Source organism: Elephas maximus, chromosome 1 (assembly GCF_024166365.1).
Source record: "Elephas maximus indicus isolate mEleMax1 chromosome 1, mEleMax1 primary haplotype, whole genome shotgun sequence".
Lineage (NCBI taxonomy): Eukaryota > Metazoa > Chordata > Mammalia > Proboscidea > Elephantidae > Elephas > Elephas maximus.
In genome coordinates, this window is record NC_064819.1 from 95,978,973 (window position 1) to 96,005,135 (window position 26,163).

At 54.2% G+C, this 26,163-nt stretch overlaps 1 protein-coding gene across 1 annotated transcript in view; it reads right to left on the reverse strand.

Moving 5' to 3' along the window:
- COL11A2 (collagen type XI alpha 2 chain) overlaps positions 1-26,163 on the reverse strand; it is a 29,589-nt gene that overhangs the window by 1,049 nt on the left and 2,377 nt on the right. The window contains exons 2-65 of the mRNA XM_049875152.1: positions 25,804-25,953; positions 25,459-25,669; positions 24,308-24,470; positions 22,377-22,568; positions 21,418-21,495; positions 20,697-20,759; positions 19,837-20,016; positions 17,570-17,629; positions 17,408-17,449; positions 17,119-17,181; positions 16,721-16,795; positions 16,137-16,223; positions 15,822-15,878; positions 15,605-15,658; positions 15,459-15,512; positions 15,303-15,356; positions 15,061-15,114; positions 14,821-14,874; positions 14,694-14,738; positions 14,520-14,573; positions 14,042-14,086; positions 13,786-13,839; positions 13,563-13,607; positions 13,374-13,427; positions 13,121-13,165; positions 12,826-12,879; positions 12,654-12,698; positions 12,386-12,439; positions 11,937-12,044; positions 10,815-10,868; positions 10,462-10,515; positions 10,306-10,350; positions 10,163-10,216; positions 9,993-10,037; positions 9,737-9,790; positions 9,581-9,634; positions 9,317-9,370; positions 8,762-8,869; positions 8,525-8,614; positions 8,273-8,326; positions 7,924-8,031; positions 7,674-7,781; positions 7,475-7,528; positions 7,310-7,363; positions 7,009-7,116; positions 6,806-6,859; positions 6,494-6,547; positions 6,236-6,289; positions 6,032-6,085; positions 5,601-5,708; positions 5,175-5,228; positions 4,929-4,982; positions 4,745-4,798; positions 3,925-3,978; positions 3,564-3,671; positions 3,371-3,424; positions 3,176-3,229; positions 2,808-2,915; positions 2,584-2,637; positions 2,245-2,280; positions 2,018-2,071; positions 1,630-1,897; positions 739-851; positions 161-367 (exon numbers count right to left, since the gene is read on the reverse strand). Of these exons, the coding sequence (XP_049731109.1) occupies positions 161-367; positions 739-851; positions 1,630-1,897; positions 2,018-2,071; positions 2,245-2,280; positions 2,584-2,637; positions 2,808-2,915; positions 3,176-3,229; positions 3,371-3,424; positions 3,564-3,671; positions 3,925-3,978; positions 4,745-4,798; positions 4,929-4,982; positions 5,175-5,228; positions 5,601-5,708; positions 6,032-6,085; positions 6,236-6,289; positions 6,494-6,547; positions 6,806-6,859; positions 7,009-7,116; positions 7,310-7,363; positions 7,475-7,528; positions 7,674-7,781; positions 7,924-8,031; positions 8,273-8,326; positions 8,525-8,614; positions 8,762-8,869; positions 9,317-9,370; positions 9,581-9,634; positions 9,737-9,790; positions 9,993-10,037; positions 10,163-10,216; positions 10,306-10,350; positions 10,462-10,515; positions 10,815-10,868; positions 11,937-12,044; positions 12,386-12,439; positions 12,654-12,698; positions 12,826-12,879; positions 13,121-13,165; positions 13,374-13,427; positions 13,563-13,607; positions 13,786-13,839; positions 14,042-14,086; positions 14,520-14,573; positions 14,694-14,738; positions 14,821-14,874; positions 15,061-15,114; positions 15,303-15,356; positions 15,459-15,512; positions 15,605-15,658; positions 15,822-15,878; positions 16,137-16,223; positions 16,721-16,795; positions 17,119-17,181; positions 17,408-17,449; positions 17,570-17,629; positions 19,837-20,016; positions 20,697-20,759; positions 21,418-21,495; positions 22,377-22,568; positions 24,308-24,470; positions 25,459-25,669; positions 25,804-25,953 (4,988 nt within the window). The remainder of the gene's footprint in view (positions 1-160; positions 368-738; positions 852-1,629; positions 1,898-2,017; positions 2,072-2,244; positions 2,281-2,583; positions 2,638-2,807; positions 2,916-3,175; positions 3,230-3,370; positions 3,425-3,563; positions 3,672-3,924; positions 3,979-4,744; positions 4,799-4,928; positions 4,983-5,174; positions 5,229-5,600; positions 5,709-6,031; positions 6,086-6,235; positions 6,290-6,493; positions 6,548-6,805; positions 6,860-7,008; positions 7,117-7,309; positions 7,364-7,474; positions 7,529-7,673; positions 7,782-7,923; positions 8,032-8,272; positions 8,327-8,524; positions 8,615-8,761; positions 8,870-9,316; positions 9,371-9,580; positions 9,635-9,736; positions 9,791-9,992; positions 10,038-10,162; positions 10,217-10,305; positions 10,351-10,461; positions 10,516-10,814; positions 10,869-11,936; positions 12,045-12,385; positions 12,440-12,653; positions 12,699-12,825; positions 12,880-13,120; positions 13,166-13,373; positions 13,428-13,562; positions 13,608-13,785; positions 13,840-14,041; positions 14,087-14,519; positions 14,574-14,693; positions 14,739-14,820; positions 14,875-15,060; positions 15,115-15,302; positions 15,357-15,458; positions 15,513-15,604; positions 15,659-15,821; positions 15,879-16,136; positions 16,224-16,720; positions 16,796-17,118; positions 17,182-17,407; positions 17,450-17,569; positions 17,630-19,836; positions 20,017-20,696; positions 20,760-21,417; positions 21,496-22,376; positions 22,569-24,307; positions 24,471-25,458; positions 25,670-25,803; positions 25,954-26,163) is intronic.

A 26,163-nucleotide genomic window follows, 5' to 3' on the forward strand; every position in this document is an offset into this window, starting at 1 on the left:
GCTCCCTGAGGACCCCAGGGAACATATCTGAGACCAGGAGGCTGGCCTCCTCCACTGCTTTCCCAGGGGCCCCTGCTCCAAGGGTCTTCCCACCTCTTTTCTCCAGCCTCAGAACCTGGGATCCCTTCCCCCACACCACCCAACTCTTCCTGGTTCCCACCTGACAGCCATCTCTGAACTCCTTGACATAAGGGCTGGTCTCTGGGCTCAGGTCGTCCTCATTGGCCCCACGGAGTCTCAGGAGACCATCCTGGGCCCCCCCAGAGCATGGGTAGGAGATGTCCTGATGGGCCGAGACGCTGAGCAGCCGCAGGAAGGTAAGCTGGACCACACCTACTGGGGAGCCCTCTGAGTCCACGTAGGAGAACTGTAGGAGAGAGGGGTCAGGATCAAGGGAGACAGAGGCAGGGGGTCTGAGGAGCACCCACAGAACTAGGGCAGCTGGGGCAGGTGATGATCAGGAATGGGTGGAGAAAAGTGTTTGGGGGGAAATGAGGGCACAGCGTGGGAGCCAGGGGGCTGGGGTAAAGGAAAGGCAAACATCAGGGAGGGTTGTCAAGGAAAAGGTGAGCATCAGAGGACAGGAAAGAAGTCACAGAAGAGGGAGTCAAGGAAAGCAGGCTCTGCAGGGATGGAGGGCAGGGATCTTGCTTGGGTCACATGGCCCAGAAACCACTAGGCCCTAAGGCGGGATACACTATGGGGCAGGGGAAGGGGTGGTCAGGGGCCAGCTCTCACCTGTGTGATATCGTCCCTGGGCGTCACACAGGTTTCCCCTCCTGCTGTAAAGTTGCAGAAAACCCGGAAGGCATCCCGAGCACAGCCCTGGTTGGGGTCGACCCAGTACTCTCCTGATGGGGAAGGGAGAGGAGCATCAGGGCCCCGAGGTTGCAGGCTCCAAGATGCTCTTGGCCTCCACATTCCCACTTCCCTCCCACTGTTCCAACCCCCCCACCCCAAGCTCTCCCCACCATGTTTTCAGTCTCCCAGTCCTTCTGCTCATCCCTTCCTACTTCAGTCTCCCCCACTGCTTTATACCCCTGCCCTGTCTCTGCACCATCCTTGGCTTTCTGACACCATCCATCCCCACCAGTAACCAAGCCCAGGCTCTTCTGAATGATGAGGATACATGCATAGTCATATTGCATACAGTGCATGGTTGTGGGTATGCACATCTGTGTAAATGCAAATTTGTGTGTGCATGTATATGCATCTATGCCTGTAGAGACTGTGTCGATATTGAACTGGTACCCTCTGGTATGACCACATTAGGTTGTTGTTAGGTGCCATGAAGTCGATTCCTGACTCAGCGATCCCACGTGATGGAGTAGAACTGCCCCATAGGGTTTTCTTCACAGAAGCAGATTGCCAGGTCCTTCTCCCACTGAGCTGCCAGGTGGGTTCGAACCTTTTGGTTAACGGGCTAGCACTTAACCGTTGGGCTCCTTGGTATGACCATGTCAGTCGCTAAAATATTGAAACACTTCTGAACTGGTTGGTGAATAGCTGCTGTTCCAAGCCCCTCAGCCTCTAACCAACGCTCTAGCGTCCATTCTGATTGTTCAGTGCCCATGCTGTGGTTAACATTTTAACTATCACCCCTGGTATGTCCCTGAGGCCCTCACTGACCATCAGGCAGCTCAGGGTGGCACAGCTTCAGGTCCTGGCAGGTCCGGGCGGGGCTGTCCTGGGTCCCCGTTGGCCGCCTCATCTGCTCGATCTCATCGCGCAGGGAGTCAAGTGAGCCAAAGATCTCCTCCAATCCCCTAGGACTGCCTGGGGCCCCCCCAGTCGGCATGGCCTCATCCTCTTGCATCAGGCGGCTTCCATCCACAGAGCGCCGAGTCTTCTTGGGCATCTGGATGGGCAGTGGCTGGATCACCTCGCCCGGAGGGCCCTGCGGGGAGGGACAGGTGGAGAGGTCAGAGACACAGTCAGTATGAGGTTCTGTGAAGCAGAGAAATACCAGGACAGAAAGGGCTATTCTGTGAGAAGCAGGCCCTAAATCGTCACTCACTGGGTGTCCTGGAGGGCCTTGGACGCCCTTCTCTCCCTTGGGTCCAGCTGGGCCCTGTCAAAGGAGTAAATGAGGTCACAGAGGAGTCAAGAGGTCAAGTATGGAATCAAGGTCACAGAAGAATCAAACCAGTCTTCAGACCTGGAATGAGGCTCCACTGCGGGGGAGTATGTTTGCCCTGGAGAGGCAGTGGGGGTCAGAGGTCAGAGCTGACTGGGGATACTCACTGAGGCTCCTTTGGCTCCTTTGGGGCCAGCAGGTCCCTGTGAAATGAGGAGCAAGAAAGACACAGTCACCACAGGGTAAAGACAGGACAGAGAGGAATGGAAAGGCAGGGTGATAAGTCCACAGGTAAGTGCAGGAGGGGCAGGCATGAGGGAGTGTGGGAACATCCAGGGAGGCCCTGAAAGTGTGGGGGAAGGAACACGCAAAGTGTAAGGGCATGGCGGGATACTGAGGGCTCTATCTGTTAGGCTGGCACATGCCATGGAAGTCGCTGGAAGATTCTAGAGCCAGGGAGTGATGGGGTCTAGAGAATTTAATGGAGGAACAGATGGGGTACTCACAGGGAGGCCAGGGGACCCTCCAGGACCGATGGGGCCAGATGCTCCTGGGATACCCTAGGAACGGGAGAAGCCGGATTCACCTGGTTCCTCCTTCCTCCCACCTCCCCCCAGCATCTGTTCCCTCAGGCCACAGCTGAGCCTCCACCCCCACCTCCTCCCCAGCCCCAATATGAATTCCCACCCTCTGTCCCCTCAGCCCTCCCAGGACCACCCCCTCCACTTACCGTCTCTCCCTTCTGTCCTGGGGAGCCCTGAGGGCCAGGAAGTCCCCGGTCACCCTTCTCTCCCTGCTCCCCAGGGGGGCCGATCAGTCCAATAAGACCTGGGTGACCCTGGAGGAGGGGGCAGGTGGTCAGGGGGGTGCAGAGGGGAGACATGTGGGTGATGGAGAAGGAGAATCAGAGGGTCAGAGCAGAGAAGATACGGAGATACAGGGTCTGGGGAGAGGGGGGCTGTGAGTGGCCCTCACTAAGTAAGGAACCCAGGACTCGGTGCTGGAGGCCTAAAGGGCAGGGTCCTTGGGGTCCCCATAGGCTTCCAACAGTGAGGGTGATGGGAGAAACACCTGGCCACATGTCTGTTTGCCACTCACCTTCTCTCCCTTGGCTCCAGCATCACCTTGGAGGCCAGGAAGCCCAGGGGGTCCCTATGGGGAGATAGGAAGTCACTCCCTCCAGGGAGAGGTGGGGCCAATTTCTCACACCACCACTTCGCACTTCCTCCAGGCTTCAGCCCGATGCCCACTGCCTCCCCTGGCCCCCACTCTGCCCAATCTATGGTCACTCACCACAGGACCTGGAGGCCCGGCCTGGCCTGTGGCTCCGGGGCGGCCTTGTTGACCCTGCAAATTCAAGGGGACCACAGAGGTCAGGAACAGTGTTCCCACCAGGCTGTCTCCTCTTCACTTCACACTACACCCCACCCATAACCCTTTACACTGCCCACCCAAGCAAGCCCCCCCCCCGAGATCCATGACTTACCACTGAGCCTGGGAGCCCTCTCAGACCATCAGGGCCAGGCTTTCCTGCAGGGCCTGCAGGACCCACAGCACCTGTCTTCCCTGGGGCACCCACAGCACCAGGGTCCCCCTGAAACACACACAAGGAATATGTCCTGAAGGGCAGAAGAGGGGGTGTGGGTTGGGGCATGGGGTCCAAGGTGGAAGGGGTGAGGTAGGAAGAAGGGGCCAAAACTGCAGGATCCCCTGGGGCAGGAACAAGCATGGAGAAGCCCTGTCCCCACAAGGGACCCAACGAGGGGGAGGTGGTCATCTGGAGACAGAGGAATCTGAGGAGCAGGAGGTGTGGGATGTCCCAGTGTCATGAGCAGCCTCTCCCTCACCTTGGCTCCCTTCTCTCCTTGTCGCCCCTCAGGACCAGGTGTGCCAGCAGGACCCTGCAGATACAGGTGGAAAGGGAGAGATGGGACAGTGGTTACTATTCCCATCGAGTCGATTCTGACTCAGGGCAACTCCATGAGTGTTAAGAGTAGAACTGTGCGCCATAGGCTTTTCAATGGCTGATATATCAGACGTAGATCACCAAGCCTTTCTTCCAAGGTGCCTCTGAGGTTGACTTAAACCACCAACCTTTCAGTTAGCAGCCAAGAGCATTCAGTTTACACCACCCAGGCACTCCAGGCAGTGTGGGTAGCCAGGCTCAACTCCTTCCCCCCTTCTGTCCTCCTGGGCACCTGCACACACATGCGCGCCGGCACAAACACACACATACACCCTTGTATATACACAGGCACAGAGGGCTGATTCACAGACAGTAAGAACTGGTACATCTGTACCAGTTGTTAAAATATTGAAGAGTTCTGTACATTTGGTGAAATGCCACTGCCACCCCAAGTGCTCCACCTCCTGCCCCAGCACCTAAAGGGTTAATCCCTGGCACAGCAGGGGCTCTTTGGTGTCCATTAAATTGGTCAGTAAACACTAGCCCTGGCAAGAGCTTACATTCCAAAAGCCAAGAACAAAGATACCCAAAGATACACAGCACACTTACAAACACACAGGCACACACACATTCCACCCCAAGGACAACCCAGAAACCAGCCCCAGACGTCTCCCTGCCCACCCCACCTGCCACTGCCCCTCTCCATCCACCTTCCCAAGGACTGCCACTCAAAGTCCCAGGTGTCTACTCTCCTTGCCTACCCGCTTTCCAAGTGGTCCAGGAGGTCCATTCTCCCCAGTGGGACCAGGGGATCCCTAGGGAGAGAAGAATAGGGGCGGCTGAGTGTTTGACCCCCAGCCAAAGGACCCAAGAATAGAGAGGACTCAGGGTATGGAATCTGAAGGTTTGGGCTGTTTTGGAGGGGTGGGGTCACTTGTCACTCACAGGCTGTCCTGGCTCGCCATCCTCTCCACGGTCACCTTTAGCACCATCCTGGCCCTTCAGGGACAATTTAAGTAAGGTCAGAGGGGAATCTTGACCCAGCTGGCATCACCCCAAAACTTCCAAAACTACGCTTCTTCCCATCTTTCTGCCTGCTCTGCCATACTCAACAGCTTCCAAACACCCACGCCCATTGGCCCTCCATAGAATCCCCCCCTTCTTCCCTTCCCCTCCCTGGGTAAGACTCACCCGAGGGCCACCTTCTCCAGGGGGGCCAGGGTCACCAGGAAAACCAACAGGACCCTGACTCAAAAGGAGAACAGAGGTCAGGCTCACAGCCCCCAGCCCACCCAAAGCCAACACAGACCCCCATAGGCATGTCACAATTTCCCTCTCAAAAGGCAGTGCCCCCTACCCGCCCCCCAGCAAGGGGCCTCCTACACCCCCTTTTCTCACGCACTCCATGCCTCTAATGCTTTTCAGGCTCTAAGTAGGGGGTATCTCTCACTTTCTCTCTCTCTGGATTCTGGATCCAGGAGACCCCATTCCCAGAGCTTCCCTCCCAAGCATCCCCCAGTTTTGGGCCCCCAACACTCCAAGGTGCTTACACTCCCACACACCTGTATTCCCAGGTCTCCCATTTACAAGGCCCTCCTCTCAGCCCCTCAAACTCACAGGGTTCCCTTTGGGGCCGTCATCGCCGGTGGGGCCTTTAGGCCCTGGTGGCCCTGCCTCACCCGGCTGTCCAGACTCTCCTTTCTCCCCACGGTCCCCACGTGGACCCTGGAGGAGAAGTGAAGGGGACAGGTGAACCCAAGAAGTGAAGGGGATGCAGCCCCTGCTTTCAAGACCCCCTCAAGCCTCCCCCACGTCCTCTCCTGGTGACTAGGGAAGCACACAGAAGGGGAAGCCCGTGTGGGAGTCCCCTGGCCCCTCTTCCCTTCAAAGAAAGGGTAACTGTGCTCCCTCAAACCCAGGGCCAGGCCAGCAGACAATGGCCAGAAGCAGAGACTCCTGGGCTAGGGAGGAGAGGAGGGGTTCCAGCTCAGTGAGGCTCGCAGGAACAGTGGGGGTGGGCTTGAGGGCATGTGGGTGTTATCACTCACCTTGACACCTGGCTCACCCTGGACCCCTGGGGATCCTGGCTCTCCTGGCTCCCCCTACAAGGAGATTGGGGTCAAAAACTTCCTTTTGGAAAAATACCCCAATGTCCCCCTACATGTCATTCTATTCTGCCCCTCAGCCAAAATTGGCACAAGTCCAACCCTATTTCCCCCCAAAACCTATCCATTTATCCCCTTCCCAGTTACCTTCTCTCCAGGGGGACCCAGGTTCCCAACACCTCCTGGGGGACCTTGTGGACCCTGCAAGAGGAGCAGGGTCATTGTTTAGAGGACAGAGGCCTGGGTGAGGACCCTAAGGTCCCTCAGAAAAAAGACGGTGAGTCAGTGGGGGACCTTCCCAGAGCTCAGTGACTTCTCTAAGATGAGTTTACGGTCTGGGGAAAAGGAGGCAAGGGATTGATTGGCCACAAGGATCTGAAGGAACAAAAGGCCGAGAAGACTCACATCAGCTCCATTGGGTCCAGCTGGGCCTCGAGGTCCTGGGGGGCCAGGCGGTCCCTAGGGAAGAACAGATACATCAGAAATGGGGAAAGAAAATGAGACAAAGAAAGTGGTGGACAAGGACGAATGGTAGAGGGTAGGGGGCAGAGAGCAGAGTCCTCAGCAGAAAGGAGGAGGGGCTGCAAGGGCAGCAGGCAGTTAGGACATTCAGTGATCATGGGGTGTTCGGATGGAGGCTGGATGGCAGGAGGGGGTGGTTAGTAGGTGGGCTTAGGGTCAGTAGGGGTCACACCCCATCAGTGGGGTCGCACTCACCATAGGGCCCACGTCTCCAGTTTCTCCCTTCTCCCCAGAGGGGCCTGGCAAACCCTGTGCAGGTGTACACATCAAAGAACCAAATGAGATCCCACACGCCCCCCGCCCCCAAGTCCTCTCCCCGCTTCTCAGTCCTGGCAGGGTCTAGGGCAGACATCAGTCCCATTCTGACCCCAACTTTTAGTCCCCACCTCTCAACTCACCTGTAGGCCAATGGGTCCTGGAGGCCCATTGAATCCTCTTGTTCCTTCATCACCTTTGGCTCCAAAGTGTCCCTGGGGTCCCCGAGCTCCAGGTTCCCCATCTGCTCCCTGAAGGGGACCAGAGGCAAGTACACAGAGATTGTGGGTCATGGGCCAAGTCTCCGCTATCCACAAACCCCACACAGGGCTGGACACCAGGCCCAGATCCCCCGATCCCACCCCACCCCCACCCCCAAGGGCAGAAGGGAAATTAGGGACAGACTCAAGGCTGCTAAGGCCTCAGGTGTCATCAGTCACTCACCGCTGTGCCAGGCTGCCCCACAGGACCAATGGGTCCAGGAGGTCCAGGAGGGCCCTGCAGGGGAGTGGGGGGGGAACAGAGTTAGAAACACCAAGACAGGGAGAGAGACTAGGTGGACATAGGTTTAGGCCAGGAGGTTAAAAGTCAAAGGTCATGGACACTTACGTGTTCACCCTTGTTCCCTTTGGTGCCCTTCTGTCCAGGGTCTCCCACCTCACCCTGGGAGGAAAAGGCAAATGAGATATTGGAGAAAGGAAAGACAGTGAGAGTGTAGAGAATATTAAGACAGGGATCAGGGGTCATGTCCAGATGAGTGACCTCAGCTGGAAGGAAGATTGGGCCCAGGGTCTGGATGTTCCCTCACCTTGTCTCCATCCTCACCAGCCACACCTGGGGGTCCAGCAGGACCAGGAAGCCCCACAGGACCCTGGACCCCATCACGACCAGTAGGACCAATGGGGCCCTTCTCACCCTATAGGAAATGAAAGAAGGAGTCATGGCCTGAAGGCAACCTTCACCCTCAACACCTCCACAGGAAGTTCTCTGTTACCCATCACTCCTCGGCTCACAGACCCCTCCCCAGTGTCCCTTCCTAGGGTTCCCCACACACTCACCGGGACACCTTTCTCTCCTGCTGCTCCAGGGGGGCCCTGTGGTCCTGGGCGTCCTGGGGGGCCAATGGGTCCCCCCGATCCTGCTGCACCTCGTTCCCCAGGGGAGCCCTGAAAGGGGACATGAAGTCAGGCCTTCAGGAAGGAGACTCCAGCCCACCCATACCAGAGGACCCCTGACTGTAGTTCCCAAGAGAAAAGCCCATCAGATGCATCCTGCCTGACCCTGGACTCCCTTTTCCCAGCCCCACAGCCCCTGCCTAGATCCAGACACCTCTCTACACCCTTCCTCACCCATCCCCTTTCTGTTTCCTCCCCACCGCCCCCCCCCCCCCAGGGACTCTAGACTCACTGCAGGGCCAGGAGGACCGGCTGGACCTTCATTCCCCTTCAAACCAGGTCCACCCTGTGAATCAGAGATTTGGGGCAACAGAGGTGAGACGGTAAGGTAGGACGTCATAGAAAGAGGGGTCCAAGAGACATCCAAGGAAGCAGGAGGGTCTGGGAGGTGAGACAGGCCAGATATGGGATAGGGAAGTGATGCTGAGGGTGTCGGGGTACACGGTGGCTTGTTACAAGCAGTCAGGTTTGGGGTCAAACTCACAGCAGTGCCTGGGAGGCCTCTTTCTCCTGGGAAGCCCCTCAGACCAGCGGGACCATCCTTCCCTGGGGCCCCCGGGGGACCAGGATCTCCCTAAAAGGAAAGGAGAGATGATGAGCCACAGCCATGTCCTAAAATTGGGCAGAGAGCTCTCTGCCCCCTCAGACTCCCAGTTACCTGTTCCCTTCAGCACCCCAACCCCGGTCCCCCAGTTTCACTTCCGCCCGGCTCCTCACTGACCTTTGTTCCTTCCTTTCCAGATGTCCCAGGCAGCCCCTGCTCCCCAGGGGGCCCTGGGGGGCCTGGGTGGCCTCTCTCCCCCATGGGTCCACTTTCTCCTGCTGCTCCCTGTGAAACGGGCAGAGAGGCCCCAGACTTACACCTTCTGCCCCACTGTCTGCTCAAAAAGCCAGCCCTGGCCACCGTAAAATATCCCCAGTCCCTTCCACTCACACCACTCTAGAACCCCTTTATCCTTGCCCCAAAGCTGCTGGGGAATTCCTGGGGTCCCCCCTGGGCACTGCTCATTTTTCTTCCCCAGAGTGGAGTGACTGTGCCACCTTGTGGTCCTGTTGGGGAACTGCCTCTTCTCCCAGCCAGGAGATGGGAACTGACCCCAGAACCAGACAGATACTCAGGATCCTGGCCCCAAATCCCAGCTCCATCATTACCCCAGCCCCAGAGACCTGAGTCAGGCAAAGCATTGGCAGGATTATGTGATTTGGAGAAGGGGGAAGACAGGCAAATAGACTAATTCCAGCATCTGGGATCCATTCTCTCCAAGAACAGATATACCTGAGGTCCCACGACCCCTGGGGGGCCAGGGGGGCCAGTCTTCCCCTGGAAACCCTAAGAGAAGGAAATAGAAAAGAGTGGTCAGAGGAACCGCAGACATTGTGGAGGAAAAGAGGTTACCACCGAGTCCTTGGCTGTGGGTCTGGGCTGTGCCAGGTGCCCTCCACTCTGCCAGGGGAACCTCCGTGGTAGGCCTTCCAGCAGTTCTGGGGTTTGAGAGTCTGAGGGGGCCACCACAGATGGACAATTAGGGGCATCACTTACCACTTCGCCTCGCTGGCCTGGGTGTCCCGGCAACCCGTCCTTCCCAGAGGGGCCCTGCAAGGCATTCAGATGTCAGGTGAACTCAGGGCTCAGAACGGGGATAGGGAAAAAGGGGTGACAGAACCAAGGTGGGTCAGAGGTCAGAGGTCAGCTTACCGGGGGTCCTTTGGGGCCAGGAAATCCACTGGGGCCCTGAGGTCCAGGGAGACCCTACAGACAGATGGATTGAGTCAGGAGAATGATATGGCGGGCTGGGAAGGGAAACCCTACAGACAGATGGATTGAGTCAGGAGAATGATATGGCGGGCTGGGCAGGGAAACACAGCTTCTTCCCTGAGGTGAGGAGGGAGCTGGCTTTGTTCAGTCTCCCTGGGGTGCACTGGGGAACAGGGAGACTCCAAAGCACACTCACCCTCTCTCCGGGAGGGCCGTGGGGGCCATCACCGCCTGATGTTCCCTGTGGGGGAAACAGAGTCAGGAAGTGGGAGAAACTGCTTTCTAGCCACCTCAGAGGTCAGAGGGGTTAAGGGTGAGCTAGGGATGAAGGGGGAGGATAGAATAGAGCCCACGAGCACCACTGACCTTCGCTCCAGACTTCCCAGTGGCTCCTCTGGGCCCTCGCTGACCCCGAGGACCCTAGAGAGAGGGAAGGGGAGTCGTCAGAACAATCCAAATACACTCCCTTTGGATCTTGAGCCATTTGTCCTTCTCCTCAATACACTTACTGTGGGGCCTCGTTCTCCCCGCGGCCCTGATTTCCCTGACAGGCCCTGGTGGGAAGGAAGCAGAGAGAACAGTCATTCAGGGAATGGCTCTCCCATGGAGCCCCCTTCAAACCTCACCCTGCCCTTCCCTCCCCCCGACCCCTCACTCCAGCTTACCCGGGCTCCCTTCTCTCCACTGGCTCCAGGAAAACCGGGGAATCCCAGGGATCCCTGGTGAGGGTGGAGAAGGGGAAAAATTAAGAAGTCAGTAAGGGGGAGGACCCAGGAAGGGCCAAAGGGGTCAGGAGAAGCCATGGGGGCAGCAGTGTGGGAGACTTGGGCTCTGGCAATAATTGGATGGCCTTGGACAAAGCCCTGCTGTTCTCTGGGCCTCTGTTTCCTCGTCTGTAGAATGGCTGTGTACTGAATTCTGTAGGGTCCACCACTGCTCTGTCAGTCTGAGCTTACTTCAGTTGGGAGTCAGGGAAGGCAGAAGGTAGAGGAAGGGCACAAATGGGGCATCACATCACCTTGGGACCCTGGCGTCCAGGGTAGCCAGGCAGACCAGGAATGCCCAGCTTGCCCTGTAGAGGAACCAGGAACAATTAGGAGAGAGGAGCCACAGATTTTGATCCATCCCCCCGCAAAAAAAAAAAAAAATTTTTTTTTTTTTTCTGGAGACCCCAACCCTCAGAGGTGGAAGCCATCCCCAGCCCAGCAACACTTCCCACCAAAACCCCAGCCCCTGGCTCCTCATCTCCAGCCCCTCCAGCTGCCTGGCCCCTGGCCTTTGCAATCTTTCCTTCCTGAGAGTAGATAATCCCCAACTCTAATGCTCAGATCTTGGCTCCCTGAAAGTGTGCCGCTTCCTCATGTCCTTCAGAGCCCACTCTGATCTCACCACTGCCTGCCTCCCAGCCTCAGCTGCCATCTTCCCCAGCACACACTGCTCCACCAAGGCCTCCACACCATGCTGGGTACCACCCCAGCTCCCCCAACATGCACCCCTTCCTCCTCATGCTTCCAGGCCCGCCTTGCCAAGACAGCTATGGACCAGTGGTTAGAATAGGGAATTCTATCGCCAGACTGCCTGGGCTCACATCTGGACTCTGCCCCTCGTGGGCTATGTGATCAGCAAGTATCCTAACCTCCCTGTGCCTTCATTTCTTTATCTGCAAAACAGGGACTGTAATAGTGCCTACCTCATAGGCTTATTACAATGAGCTAGTCTGTGCACAGGCCCTTGTACAGAGTAAGTGCTCAGGAAGAGTTGGCTCTAAAGATCTCCAATCTCACCTGTTTGACACTTCTCAGAACCCCTACTGCTCTGGGTACATGTTTTCCCTCTGCATTGCACTGACCCCTTGGCCCGCATTATTCTATGAGGGCCTGTGTGCCTCGTCTTCACCAATCTGTTATAAACTCCTCATGACAAGGGCTGTTCCTTGACTTCTTATACCTTCTCCCTCCGATCATCGATGCCCAGAAAGTGCTGTATATATACAAGGGAGTATAATAAAAGTGTGCCTTTGATTGACTCACTGACTTCAGCTGTTGGCACCCCCATGCCCACCCTGACCCAGCACCCAGGCCACCCTCACTGCACCTCCCTAGGGAACACAGACACAGATCCCTCATTCCCCCTCCATCACCTTCTCACCCATGAGCCCAGGGGGCCCAGGGTCTCCGGTGGGTCCAGTGCGTCCCTTCGGGCCCTCGGGGCCATCCTCTCCCCTGGAACCAGGGACTCCAACCTCACCCTGGGTGAAAGGGTTGGAGAGGTAAATATCAGAGACTGGAGGTGGGGGTGGGCCCTGAGAGGAGAGGTGGGCATTGGTGAGGCTAAGAATGGACGGAGGCGTCCCAGAAGCTATTAGGGGACAGGAAAGGAAGCCTCAGAGAGGCAGGAAGAGACATGTGATTGGAGGATCGGTGTGACAGACTGTGGGTTGTCATCTTATGGGGATCAGGTTCTAGAGGAACAGAATGCTAGAGCTGGGGAGTCAGGAGTGTTTAGGGGATAGGCCAGTGATTGGGGACTTCAGAGTGGAGGATCACTGGGGCATGGAGTTGGGGGATCAATGTAGGGATTTCTACTCACCCTGTCACCTTTCACGCCCATGTCACCTTTGAACCCAGGAAAGCCATCCTCGCCCTGAGAAAGATGGGGGTGATGTGACACCACAGGTGATGGAGGGTTAAGGGGGTTAAAATGGAGTTACAGAGAACGTGGGTGGAAGGGTAGATTTCAGGAGCTGGAGGGCAGTGTGGGGCAAGTTGAAGGGAAGGAGGAGGGGAAAGGAGACAGACAGGAAAGTTGGTGTGGGGCTGGGTTAGAGATGTTGGGAGGTTGGGGGCACACTGCTTACCTTTTCACCCTTATGACCCTTCAGACCCCGAATTCCATCCACACCCTAGAATTAGAGAAAGGGGTAGAGGAGAGAGAGATCAGGGGATGGAGATGGAGGGACTGAGCTCCTAAGACCCCATCTCACTCCTCTGACAGCAGTCCTTTATCTCCCCACCCTGGTGGTCAGTTACCTTGACACCTCGAGGTCCTGGGTATCCTAGAGGACCCTGAGGTCCAGATGGACCCTGAAAGAAGAAAAAGAGGACTTTATAAAAGGGTCTCAGGATGTCACCGTGGGGATCTCAAGGAGTGGGAGAAATGGGAAGGACAACACATTGGAGTCTGGATGGGGACACAGGGCCTGGGAATTGAAAATATCATCAAAGCCATGTGAACAATCAGACAAGGAAATCTCAAGGATTTTGAGGCCTCAAGGTCTGGGTGGAGATTCCTTAAGGGGACAGAAAGAGGCATGGAAGATCTCACCTGGTTTCCTTTGGTTCCAGGAGGGCCTTCCTTCCCAGGGTGGCCCTGTGGGAAAAGGATAGAGAATGTGATCTCTGGCCTCTGGCCTTCACTGCACCCCTCCCTATATTTCTTCCAACTCAAATTGCCATTGTGCCCTAATGAAGCCGACTGGCCATGGGCAGGCATCACCAGTGACCTCTCAGAGCCCAGAGGTCTGTCCCTGGGGTGCAGGGCCGAGGAGAATTAGAATCAGAGGTGGGAGCCCACTCACCGGGGGTCCATCTGAGCCAGGCATGCCAGGTAGCCCTGGTTTCCCTCGAGGACCCTGCAGGAAGACAAAGAGACTCAGGGTCATTGGAGGAGTCAGCTCTGATCACAACTAAAGTCCCAGCCAGACATTTAGGGACCTTCCTGCACTCCCACTATCAGCACACCCCCTGCCCCCACCTCAGTCTCTTACCTTCTCTCCATGGGGGCCAATGGCACCCTGAGGCCCGGGGAGACCCTATGCACCAGGAGAGAGAAGTGAGGGGGCCTCATAGAAATCAGTTACCCTCTTCTCCATCCAGCCTCCTCTGCTCAGAGCATGCGCAATGAGGGCCTGAGACCCCCATCCAGCTCTGACCCACTGCAGAAGCCCCAGGGGTCGCTGAAGTTGGGGAGGTGTGGACAGGGCCACTCACTTGGGTCCCAGGAGTGCCCTGTTGTCCAGGAGGTCCTGGCTCTCCCTGAGGTCCCTAGAAACAGACAACCACATAGGTCAGAAGGAGCTGGTGACAGAACAAACCTAGGGCAGAGAGCTCAGCCCCAGCAGGGAGAGCTAAGAGGGCAAGAGCAGGAGGCAGGCAGCAGGTCAAGTGGGGGCAAAGGGAACATACCCTTGGCAGGGAATCTCAGGGGCTAAGGGCTGGAGGTGGGTCTCCCCTATCCATCACTCACCAAGCTCCCTTTGGGGCCATGGGGACCATCCATGCCTCGGACTCCCTGAAACACAAGAGGAAGGTGAGCAGGCTGGAAGGGGGGCCAGGTCCTGGAGGGGACTGTGGTTTCTGAGAGGCCAGTCATTCCAGGGAGTGGGACAGGCAGGCTTACATCTGTCAGACTTCTAGCTCATCCCAAACCTAGACAAACAGCTGGCCCAGATCCACAGGGCGTGGGTCTGCGAGTCTGTGGGTTTGTGGGTTTTTGTTTTATTTTTCGTGAGAATTTTTTTTTGGGGGCTGTGCTCAGAGCCCTGGGAGCACTGTACCACACGGCCCCCCAAGGGCATCTGGGGGTAAAGGTTGAAGGGTGGCTAGGTGGAGGCCAGGAAGCTAGTGGGGACTGGGACTCATGGAGGGGGGCAAGTCAGAAAGGACAGAGAGTTGCAGAGGTCAGGTGGTAAGGTCAGGGTCAGAGGTCAGGGACAGTCACTTACCGGGGGTCCAGGAACACCAGGTGGGCCTTTGGGGCCAAGGAGACCTCGAGGCCCCTGTGTTCAGAGTTGAGGGAGGAGACAACACGCATGAGTGAGAAAGGAGTCCCTTTCAAGCCCATGCCCCTTCCCTTGCTTCCCCAAAGCACCCCCACCCAAACCAACCCCTGGACTCACCGACTCTCCAGGCAGTCCCCGAGGCCCAATCTCCCCATCATCTCCCTGCAGGAGGAGGACATGGTGAGGAAGCCCATCCTTCCAGACCTTTCCTGAACAGAACCCTGCCCTCTTGCCCAACACTTACCCTCTCTCCATCCTCGCCAGGAGGCCCAGCAAGGCCCTGGGCACCAGTCTCACCCTGGAAAATGGGGGAACAGGTAAGAGAGGCCTCAAAGCCACTGATATAGGCAGACACAGATCCTCTTCAATTAGCCAACCGGTTACATTCATCGAGCTCCTGCTTTGCCTTGAGACCCCTACCTTCCCCATTCCCCACAGAGAATCCCCACCCCACCCACAATACCCCACCCCCCAGTGTACTCACCCTATGTCCCTTCTCCCCAGGCAGCCCTGGGAGTCCATCAAAACCTCGGTCACCCTGTAGGGAAAAAGGGAAGCCAGAATGAGGGACCAGTCCTTCTCATCTCACCTCCTCCTCTATGGTGTCCTGAGTGGGAAGGGTCTGCATCGTGGGGGAACCTAGAAAACTAGGTGACCCCCAAAAAATGAATGAACCCATGTGGGCTGGGAGCTACTAATGTCAGAGAAGGGCCCAAGGCTCTTTACCTTCACTCCAGGTTCTCCAGGCATTCCTCGGGCTCCATCTGCACCTGCTCGGCCCTGGAGGTACAAGAGAAGTGTCAGGGCAAGCCAAGGGCACAGTCCTCCAGGCTCAGTAATCATCTCCCACCCACTTCCCATCCCACCCCCTGGGTCACTCACTCTTCGCCCAGCCTTGCCAGGAGGGCCTGAAAGGCCCTGAGGTCCTCTGGGGCCCTAGTGATGGGAGAGACAGGGACAGGGTTAATGGGCATAGATATAGGGGGATACACTGGGTTGGAGATCAGATGTTGAGGGGGGGAGGTCACCTGAGGTCCTAGGTCTCCAGATTCTCCTTTTAGGCCAGGGCTTCCAGGTTGTCCCTAAAAGAGAGGATAGAGGGTGGCCATGTTGAAGGACACACCCAAAAATGACCTCAGAGTCCCTCCCCAAAAGAAGCAAAACAACTTTCAGCCTAACTCCTTTCAGAAATGTCATACCACACACACACAAAAAGATCTCATACCCCAAAACCCACTCACTCACCAAAGGTCCAGGGCGGCCTGTGTATCCCATGGGGCCAGGAGGCCCACGGAGCGCCAGCTAGGGGAGCAGGAGACAGCAGAGTTGAGGAAGAGGCCCCTGGAGAACTCCCAACCCCAGTACACTCTCCAAATTCACCCACCCACTGTCTAACCTTCTTCAACTGCCTTATGTTCTCCTCAACCTCCCCTCAGCCTTAAACCAACTCAGACCTTCTCTGCCCTACATTCACTCCCAACCTATCCTTCCAGGCTCTTCCAAGAATCTTTCCTTCCCACTACACCCCACCACCACCATAATCCCCTCATCCCTACTTACCCGCGCCTGCTGCAGGATTGCCTGGGCCTGAGCCTCCTGGGCTGCCACCACAGGGCCTTTGTCACCCCCACCACTGCCAAACCGGAACTTGGGGTGGGGAGGAGAGTAGGAGAAAGAAAAGGAGGTCCAGATTTTCTTCCAGAAAATTTACATGTCCCTCCCAACCAGAAGCTTCATTCAGCATTTCTGGCCCATCCCCACATTCTGGGGCACCCTTCCTGTCCTTCTCCAGCATTCCCAATGGCTTCTAGACAATGACAGAAATTTTCAGAAACTCAACTCCTGCCCTTTCCTCACTCTCTTGTCTCCTTCCTCCTGAAAGAGTCTCCTTTGGTTCTAGACCTCCCTAAAACATAGGGTTTTCTGCATGGTTCTAGGTGATCCAAGTTTGATTCTAGAAGACCCATGTTTGGTTCTAGATCATCTAATGAGTCCCTCATTCACCACTCCCAGAGACAAATCCCTTGAGTAAATGGTCCCTAGAAACTCTTTCATAACCTTCCTGACCCTCTGGTTCTTGGTGATGCAACACAACTCCCCCAGCTTCCCCATCATCCCTTCCCAAAACCCAGAAGACAACTCACTGGGAGCATGAGGGATGTGCCAGGAGGACCAGGGGCCCCATCTGAGCCAGGAAGCCCTGCTCGGCCAGGGGGGCCCTGGAGGAGAAAGAGAATGAAAAGGATATGGTGACAGCCAGGGGGGACATTAGGATCTTGGCATCATTTTGAAGCCCTTCTCAAATGAATAAATGTAGACTTCCCTAGATCTTTCCCGAACACTGCCCCTCACAGAGAAAAATGAGGGTGAAACACCAGACTACACCCCTCCCTAACCAAAGTATACCCTCTTTTCTGGGTTCTGAGGAGCACAACAGCCCCTCATTCATCAATCAGCTAGCAAGGAATTACTGTGCCTGGTTCCCCCCAGCATTGGGTATAGTAGCTCCTCTGCAGCCCCTCCAATCAAGATACTCTCTTACCCTCTCTCCAGGGTCTCCAACTGGGCCTGGGTTTCCCTGGATGCCAGGGGGACCAGTCAATCCCTGAGGAACAAAAGAGGAAAGGTTCAGATGCAGGTGAACAGGGAGTTCATATACAAGAGAAATATGTGGCTGAGAGGTGGTTTCTCCAGAAGAGATCTGGGAATCAATTGGAAGGACACTCCAAAATTCTGAGGAGGCCTGGACATATGTGGGGAGGGCACAGATGAGCATGTAGAGGTGGTCTCTGAGAAAGGAATGGAGGCTAAGAGGTCATGGCTGGACTTACCGCAGGGCCTTCTGGACCAGGTGGCCCCTCTACTAGCATACCCTGTGGAGTCAAAGATTAAAAGTCAGAAACTATAGGGCTAGCACCCACTAGTCCCACCCCCTAGCCCCACCTCCCTCAATTCTTTCCACTGCCCTCAGCTTAGTGACCATCATGACTTACAGGCTCTAGCACTGCAGGCTCCCCCTTCTCTCCCTTCAGCCCCCGGGGTCCACGGGCAGCCTGAGGGAGACACACATGTAACCCCCAGTGGGGCCTGTGAGCAGCCAGGACACCAGGACTGTCCCCATCCCAACTCCAACCTTCATCCCCAGGTCCTCTCCATACCTCCCTGATCCCACCCAAAATCCCCGACCCCACCCCAAGATTCCTCTTCGCAGACCTCCAGGGCCTGCCCAGTAGACCTCAGCTCCACCCCGCCCCCACCCCCACCTCATTCCCATTGAGCTCATCTTTCCAATCCTATCTCAGCAGACACAACCTCCTCATCTCCCTGAGAGCCTATTCCAGGAAGGTCTTCAGACCTTCTGGGATTACAAACTTCTGATTTTCCCAAACCCTCTTCTGGAGGGCCCCACCCTGTCCCCCCAAACATCATCAGACCCCAGGAATCCTTATAAGCTTAAGAAACCAACAATTTCCTCATCCTTTCCCCAACCTAACAAATAAGAATCTCTCTAAGGTTATGGTTAGATTTTTATTTGGGGGGCAGGGGGAGGGGGTAGGGTATGGACCTATATGAGAATCTGATAGATGAAAGCTATGGAGACTTTCTTTGGAAGAAGAAAAATTGTATACCCTTATGCACAAAATTTTTCTGAGAATTTCTAAGGGTTCACAAATTAAAAGCTCCCCAGAGTTTAACTATCCATATTCTCAGTAGATTTGGAGGGGAAGGCTATACTGATATCCCAAACCCAGGACCCATCACTGGTTTTTGAAAAAAATACAGCTCTGGGGCTCAGTTACCCAATCCGCCTCAAATCCCCCCAGTTCCTCCCCAGTCAGGGCCCTACACCTTTCCTCTGGTCCTCACTTTTACTCCAAGTCCACCAGCTTCCTCCCTTCCACACTTCCCACTCAGATGTCCAACCCCAATTCTAGGGCCAGAACCAAGGTAAGGACAGAGAGAATGAAGGTCATTCATCCCAACCCCACCCCAAGGTTCTTCAGAATGCTCCCATCCATCTCCAATTTCTGAATGCTCCCAAATCCCAGATCAACCCCGACTATCCAGAAAGCAGCAGAAGAAAAAGGCAGCAAAGGGTCAAGGGTAACAATATTAGAGAAGGCAGGTATAGGATGAAGCAGTAGGGTAGGGGAGGCAGCCATACTGCAAAGCACGCAAAAGCTGAAGTAAAAAAGATATGAAATATCCCAACTGACAGGAAGTGGTCAAAGACACAGGAAACAAGGGAGGCAGAACAAAGGGAAAAAATACTTGGAAGCAAGAATGATGCCATGGCCAAGAAAAATTAAACATGGCCAAGACGGTAAGAAAATGAACTATACAAACATGAAGTGGTTGGACAGACAGGAAGCAGCCAAGAAAAGAGAATCCAGGAAGTGGACCTTCAACAACAACATGACTGCAATGACCAATAAAGAAAAGAAATGCACAAAACAGAAAGTGACTCCTGGAAAGGGAATTATGACAGTGAAAGGCAATTCTTCCAGAAAACACAAATATCAAGCTTAGGACACACAGGAATTTGCCATGAAAAATATCTAGGCCCACAATAGAAACTTTATGATTTGGATGAACTGAGACACACAGGAAGCGCCTTATTCTAAAAGGAAATTGTCACAAGACGGCATGAAAAAATAGAGCTAAAACACAAATAATAAGTCCCTTTCAGTCCAGTCTGACACAGTCACAAAGATGGACACCATGGCTGGAGGAAGACAGAAAGAGACAAATAGGAAATGACCCCTAGGTTAAAGTGTCAGACAAAGTTAGATCGTTTGGCAGAAACATGGACAAGAAACTGTTTTAACCAAGAAGAAATGATGGAGACAGACTGGAAATGGATACAAGGTAGGGGCTTATTGATCAAAAGCTATATGAAATCCCGCTTGATTGAGACAGGAAGGAAGTGGTCAAGAAAAACAGGAAGTGGCCGTGGAGTTAAAAAAGAAGAAAAAATCCCAGTTGCCTTGGGCAGAGGTATCCACAAGAATCAAGGATAAGACATATGGCAAGGGAGGGCAAGAAATAATATTCTCTAGCAACATATACATTTTATATGAACAGAAAATAGCAAACCACGAAGAAAAAGGAGCTTACAGCCAAAGGCAATGATCAAAACAACAGAAAGAAAAAATAAAATGGAATTTCTAAATATGAAATATCTGAAATAAAAAAAATAAAGGCAATTCTTTTAGCTCCCACCAGAGGTCAAGAACGAAGAGGAGCTCTGTTCACTTACGGCTCCTGAGTGGGCTGTCTCCGCAGAGAGGGTAGGGCCAAGCTTGGTCTCCTCACGATAATCGTCCCCATAGCCATAGGCGTAATCGTAGGGCCCTTCTGGGGCGTCTGTGCCACCCTCCCCAAGTTCTTCTGCCAAGAATCTGTCAGCTGTTGGGGGTACCTGGAGATCTGTCTGCTCCTTCCCCAGGGGTAGGGTGGGAAGAGGGTAGATGGTGGCATTAGGGCTGAGATGAGGTTTTCCCTAGACCCCAAGAGGTGACACCTTCTAACCCAAAGGACTCTGAGGGTAACTGGGACTGGAGTCCCAAGAAAAGCAAGGGGAATTGTCATGTAGGAAGGGGATAGCTAGCCATCAAAGGCTCAGAATGGGGAGGGATGTCCAGAAAATGGGCCAGGTGGGAAGAGGCAGTAGATGACATGAAGGGTGGCCAGAGGGTTGGACACAGAGTAGACAAATGGACACATGATGGACAAAGGAGCCCAGGAAATGACCAAAGAGATGGATAGAGAGACTGGGAGAAGAGAAAAAGTGACAGCATTGGACAAAAACAGGTTCCTGGAATGGAAATAAGATATATAAAGTTCAACAATTTAACACCAATATGGAGAAGAGATTACTCTGGAATCAGTGATGGAAGGAGACATGGACACTGAAAAAAAAAAAAAAAATGGCTGTACTTAGAGAAACAAGCACATCCATAGGTCTGGAGTGACCAGAAGCCAGAAAACCATAAATGCATATGACAAAGAAACCTCCTGCCAGAGAAGGGGCTGGTTCATCAAGACAATATGAGGCAAGGGGAGTGGGTCACAGACACCTATTGCCCCCAGCTGGGCAAGGACAGGCGATGGAGTTACCTCCTCAGGGGGTGGCAAGGGGCTTGACTCCAGCATTCCTTCCTCTTCACCTGGGATAAGGTCCTAACCCCAAGGGGAGGGGGAGAAGCAGAGTAGCATGGGGTAGGGAAGGAAGGAGAGAGGAGTTAGCCTGAGGGGAGGCAAAGCAGCATCTGTCCCTCCCTGAGGGCAATGTGTGTCCCATGCTGGGGGGTGGGGGAAATCTCAGATCTTGCAGCCCCTTTGGAGGAGGGACAGTTCAGGGAGAATGAATCTCCGAGGATGAAAGGGTTTGGGGGCAGAGATCTGGATGCCCCAGCTCTACCTGCTGGTAACCACTGCCTCTGGTCCTGGAGGGGCCCTGGGCAGCGAGGGGAGCTGCCTGCTGAGATGGGCGCTGGGAGGGGGGAGGCTGGCCCCGTGCTGCGCCAGAGCCCCCAACTCGGGTGGGCCTCCGGCCTGGCGAGGGGGGTGCCTGCCGGGCTGCTGACCTCTTGGCAGGTGGGGTAGGTTTTCGGGGAGGGGTCCGGCGCCCCCTGGGGGAAGGGGAAGCCCTGTGGTTGGGGCTCCAAGACCGCTGCAGTAGAGAGACATGGGAGGGGGCAATAAGTAAGTAAGCCCCTATAACCTAAATATATGGTGTCTCTCCCCACAGGTTGGGGAGGGAAGAGAGGTGTCATAGGAGATGTTTGCAAGGGGTAGTAGAAGGAAGGTGAGAAATGAAGAGGTCCCTCAGGTTTACCTGATAATCAGGGGTCGTCCCCGTAGTCATCTCATCATAATAGGGGGGCTCGTAGTCATAGTAGAAAGACTCAGTGGGCTGGTATTAGGGAAGGGAGGAGGAAAAGATAGGAAAGGGACAGGATAATTGGAAGGCCAGAAGGGAAAGGTTGGGGAGCGGAAGATGAAAAGATGGTGTGGGAGTTAGGAAACAGAGGAGGCATGGAGTTGGGAAGTAGTGGGTAGAGAATGAAAGAAGAGATTGGGGGTCAGAAGAGAGATGCGGGAGAGGTGGGAAAGGGGGAGTGGGTCCCGCATGTGGCACAGAAGTAGACATAATTAAGAGATTGACCCTCCCATCCTCAGACCACTGACCCCATATCACATCTGCCACCCTAACCATCTGGACCCCACCCAAGCCAGAATCTCCCTTCCTTTCCCCCCACCACAGCCCCTAACCCTGTACCTCCATCTGCAAGGGGCCAGAGACTGGGTCCCCCATCACACACTTCTGCAGATCCACCACCCTTTGGGGATTCTCTCTATCTGCTACTGCTTCCCCATTTCTCCTCTTTGGTATTACTATCTCAACTTCTTTCTCCCTGTTTCTGTCTCTCCCCTACTCTGCCCTCCCATCTTCCCTTTCCAAGTCTTCCCTTCTCTGACTCTCTCTCAATCTCTTAATTCAAGGAAGGGATGGGAAACCCAAGGACACAGTTCAAGGAGACACAAGCAGGGGACACATCTCCCAGCTATGAATTTTTCATAACGACTTTTTATTTTTATACGAAAATAAAAAGGTTGATGAGAACTGGGGAGAAGGGGCTATGGTTGGGAAGGGAGAATTAGGGAGAGGAGAATGGTAGCCCCAAATGGATGGGAAGCTCTGGAACTGTGGGGGAAATTCCCCTGGGGAGGATGTCTGCACATCTTTCCTTTCCTGGGGTGTGCTGTGGTTGGGGGTTCTCCCATCTCCCTCACCTGTCGCTGGGGTTCCTGATTCTGTGGCCTATGAAGTCTTGATGGTTGCTTCTTTGGAGATCTCTGGGTTCTGTGATGCTGTTGGTTCTGAGGTCTCTCCCTCTGGCCCCCTTCACACTCCAGTTCCTTCTGTTCACAGGATTCATAGGCAGCTTGGACCCCCGCAACAATGACAAGTTCCTGGACATCACCCTACAGAGACATGAGGAAAGAACACCAATGGATGGGGGCAGAGAAGACTTCAGAGAGAGAAAAAGGCACAAAGGGTAGGAGGCCAGTCCTAAGTAAAACTATGTAGTGGAAGAAGGTCATTATTGGCCCTCCCATGTGCACAGCCCTTTTCAGTTTTCAAAGGACCTTCTCATCCATAAGCTTACTGGATCTTCACAACAACTGCAAAAGCCAGTAGGACAAGGAACTTTATGCCCATTTTTCAGATGTATTCCATTAAGGGAAGCTCAAAGAGGCAATGATTGACCCAAAGTCACTCATAGTGCCAGAATCAAAACTAGAATCCAAGCCTGTCAACTCCAAGTTCAACACACTTTGCCTACCCCCTGCCCCTTGGGATAATGCATGGGCCTTTTCACAGAGTTTTCCTGGACAGAGTGGCCCAACCTCAGCTGCCTTGACCTGCCAATGACTGTAACGATGAGAATTCTCAGAATCCCTGGAAAATGGGAAAGGGGGAACTTGCTTCTGAATTCCAATGGCATTTGTTTGTGCCTACACACGGCACTTAGAACACTCTGCATTGTACTGTAGTTTAGGAATATTGCCTCATCTCCACAGACAAACTAGGAGCTCCTCGGGATGACAGAAACCTTATATTATTCTTCTGTGTTCCTTTTGGCATTACCTTACCTTACCTTACCCATTGCCATCGAGCCAGTTCTGACCCATAGTGACCCTATAGGACACAGTAGAACTGCCCCATAAGGTTTCCAGGGAGCACCTGGTGGATTCAAACTGCTTATCTTTTGGTTAGTGGCTGTAGCACTTAACCACTACCCCACCAGGGTTTCCCTCTTTGGCACTGGGCCAGCAGATATTCACAAAATGTTGACTGGCTAGGTGGGTGGGTGCTGGATACATGCATGTGTGCACAGGGGGTTGGTGGGTGAATAGGTAAAAGGATGGATGAGGGGGCTGAAGGGTTGGATAGGTGGATGGCTGGGTGGTTGAATTGAGGGGGCTAGAATGCATGACTGAATGAGAGGCTCAATGGATGGTAAATAAATGAATATGTGATGAATGCGTGTATGAGAGGATTGGGGGTAGACAGATGAGAGGTTCAGGGAGATGGGCAGATTGGTGGGTGGGTAAGAGTGAATACATGGGTGGATGAATGGGTGGGTGGGTGTGTAAGGAGGTAGGAGGATAGACTGAAGAAGGGAGTGGTTGAGTGGGTGGAAGGATAGGTGGGTGGATGGGTAAGTGAATCTATTGATGGATGGGTTGAAGAAGACGGATGGATGCAAGGATAGATGATGGATGGATGGACGGATGATTTGAAAGAAGGAGTGGTTGAGAAGAAGGATGGGTGGGTGGGAAGGTGGATACATGCCCAAAAGCATCAGTAGGTGGCTGAGTGGTGAATGGATGAGTGGGTGGATGGATGGGTGAGTGGGTGGTGGGGTAGGTGGGTGAATAGGCGAAAAGATGGATAGACAGGTGTGTTGAAGGGCTGGATGGGTGAATGAGTGAACTGGTGAAGATTGAATGACAAAGTAATTGGCTACGGACAGCCCTGCCATGTAGTGGACACCTAGTTCTCCTAAAGAGAAAATTGGCCCTGGAGACAAGAAATAAGTTCATGAGAGGGGGAAAGAAGTGCTAAGGGATGGAAAGATGGAGTACTAGGGCCAGAAGGAGGATGGACGTAATACATGAGATCAGAAATCACTTCTTTCTCTGATTGCTCTGGTTACCTCAAAGACTTCCTCATCCAGGATACGGGCACCAAAGATTATCACTCCATGAGTGTCCAATACAGGACGAGCACTTCGGGGTAGGGGCCGGGTGACTCGCTTTTTGCAGTCAACAATGAGGGTGACAGACTGGCCCTTCACAGCCACAGCCACACGGTGCCACCTGGTCATGGGGAAAGAGGTTTAAGCAACTTACTGAAAATCAGTAGGTTCAGGGGAGCAGTTAATGAAAAAGTTGAAACCAATGGTAATAATATAGTAATCATAATTGTTGTTGTTAACTGCCATCAGTCGGCCCCCGACTCATGCCGACCCCCAATTCATGCTGACCCCACGGACAACACAACAAAATGCTGCCCGGTCCTGTGCCATTCCCATGATGGGCTGTGGATCAGACCATTGAGATCCATAGGGTTTTCACCGGCTGGTTTTCAGAAGTAGATTGCCAGGTTTTTCTTCCTAGTCTGTTTTGGTCTGGAAGCACCAATGAAATTTGTCCAGTATCATAGCATCACTCAGCCCCCCACTGACAGACCAGTGGTGACTGCACATGAGGTGCATTGGCCAGGAATCGAATCCAAGTTTCCCACATGGAAGGCAAGAATTCTACCAGTGAACCACCACTGCCCCCTAGTAATCTTAATACCAAAAACCCGTTGCCGTCAAGTCAATTCCAACTTATTGTGACCCTACAGGACAGAGTAGAACTGCCCCATAGGGTTTCCAAGGAGCAGCTGGTGGGTTCCAACTGCTGACATTTTGGTTAGCAAGCAAGATATTAACCACTGCACCACCAGGGCTCCAGTAATCAACATAGCTACTATTTATTGAATGTTTATAATGCGCCAAGCACCATGAGATCATTTTGTCATTTGATTCTCACAATTCCCCATTTTACAGACACAGAAACTGAGGCACAAAAAAGTGAAGTAACTTGCCCAAGATACAAACTAGTATTATATACAGAGCAAGAATGCAAACTCTAAAGCCCAGACTCTGGGCTGGAAATGGCTGGAGTTTGGGCAGTGGTTAGGTGAGGCTTGGCCAAAGAGTCAGCAAGGTTTCTCAGTTTAGGCGGTAAGGTCTGGGGCAGCTAGAGGGGAGTTCCTGAAATTGTGGGCCAGGCAGACCAGAGGAGCAAACTGACTTACTTGCCATCTGCTAGGCTGATGCCTCGGAAGACCGGCTGAGATGGGGGTTGAGGCCGCCCAGTCTGGTCCTCATAGAGGAAGCGGACAGGTGGGCCGAGCTCCAGGCCCAGCTGCCGGACGCCCTGGGCACTGTAGAGTGTCAGGAGGGGAGCCTGGAGGCCAGGCCGAGTCCGGACAACAGTCTTCAGAGAGAAATCTTTGGGAACACCTCCTGGTACCCAAGGGACACACGCAGGTGGAGTGAGAGGCCATGAGAGCCACAGGCCCCTTCCCTTCTGATGTCTGATCCCAGGTGCCATTGCACAGCCTCCCACAGATCTCCCAACCCCACCATTTCACCCATACCTGGAAAGAGCTGGCGGGTGGGTGCACTGAGCTGGGCAGGTCGGGAAACTCGGTAGGCCACATCAGCTGGACAGATGCCTCTTGCCCTCCGGACACCATCAGGAAGGGAGGGGAACCTCAGGGCCCGGAGCACATCCACAGGAGGTGTACCTGGGAGAGTCCCTGAGGGTCGGGGGAGGAACACACCCTCAGGAGGGCATTAGAATGGAGACAAGTAGGGGCCTGAATGGATGGGAAACAGTTACCTGGACAAGAGAAAAGCAGCACTTGCAGGTACTCAACTCCAGACCCACTCCTCCCCTCCCAGTGTCCCTCTCTTACTGTCTCCCTATCACAGTTTTAGAGCCTATGAATCTGTCT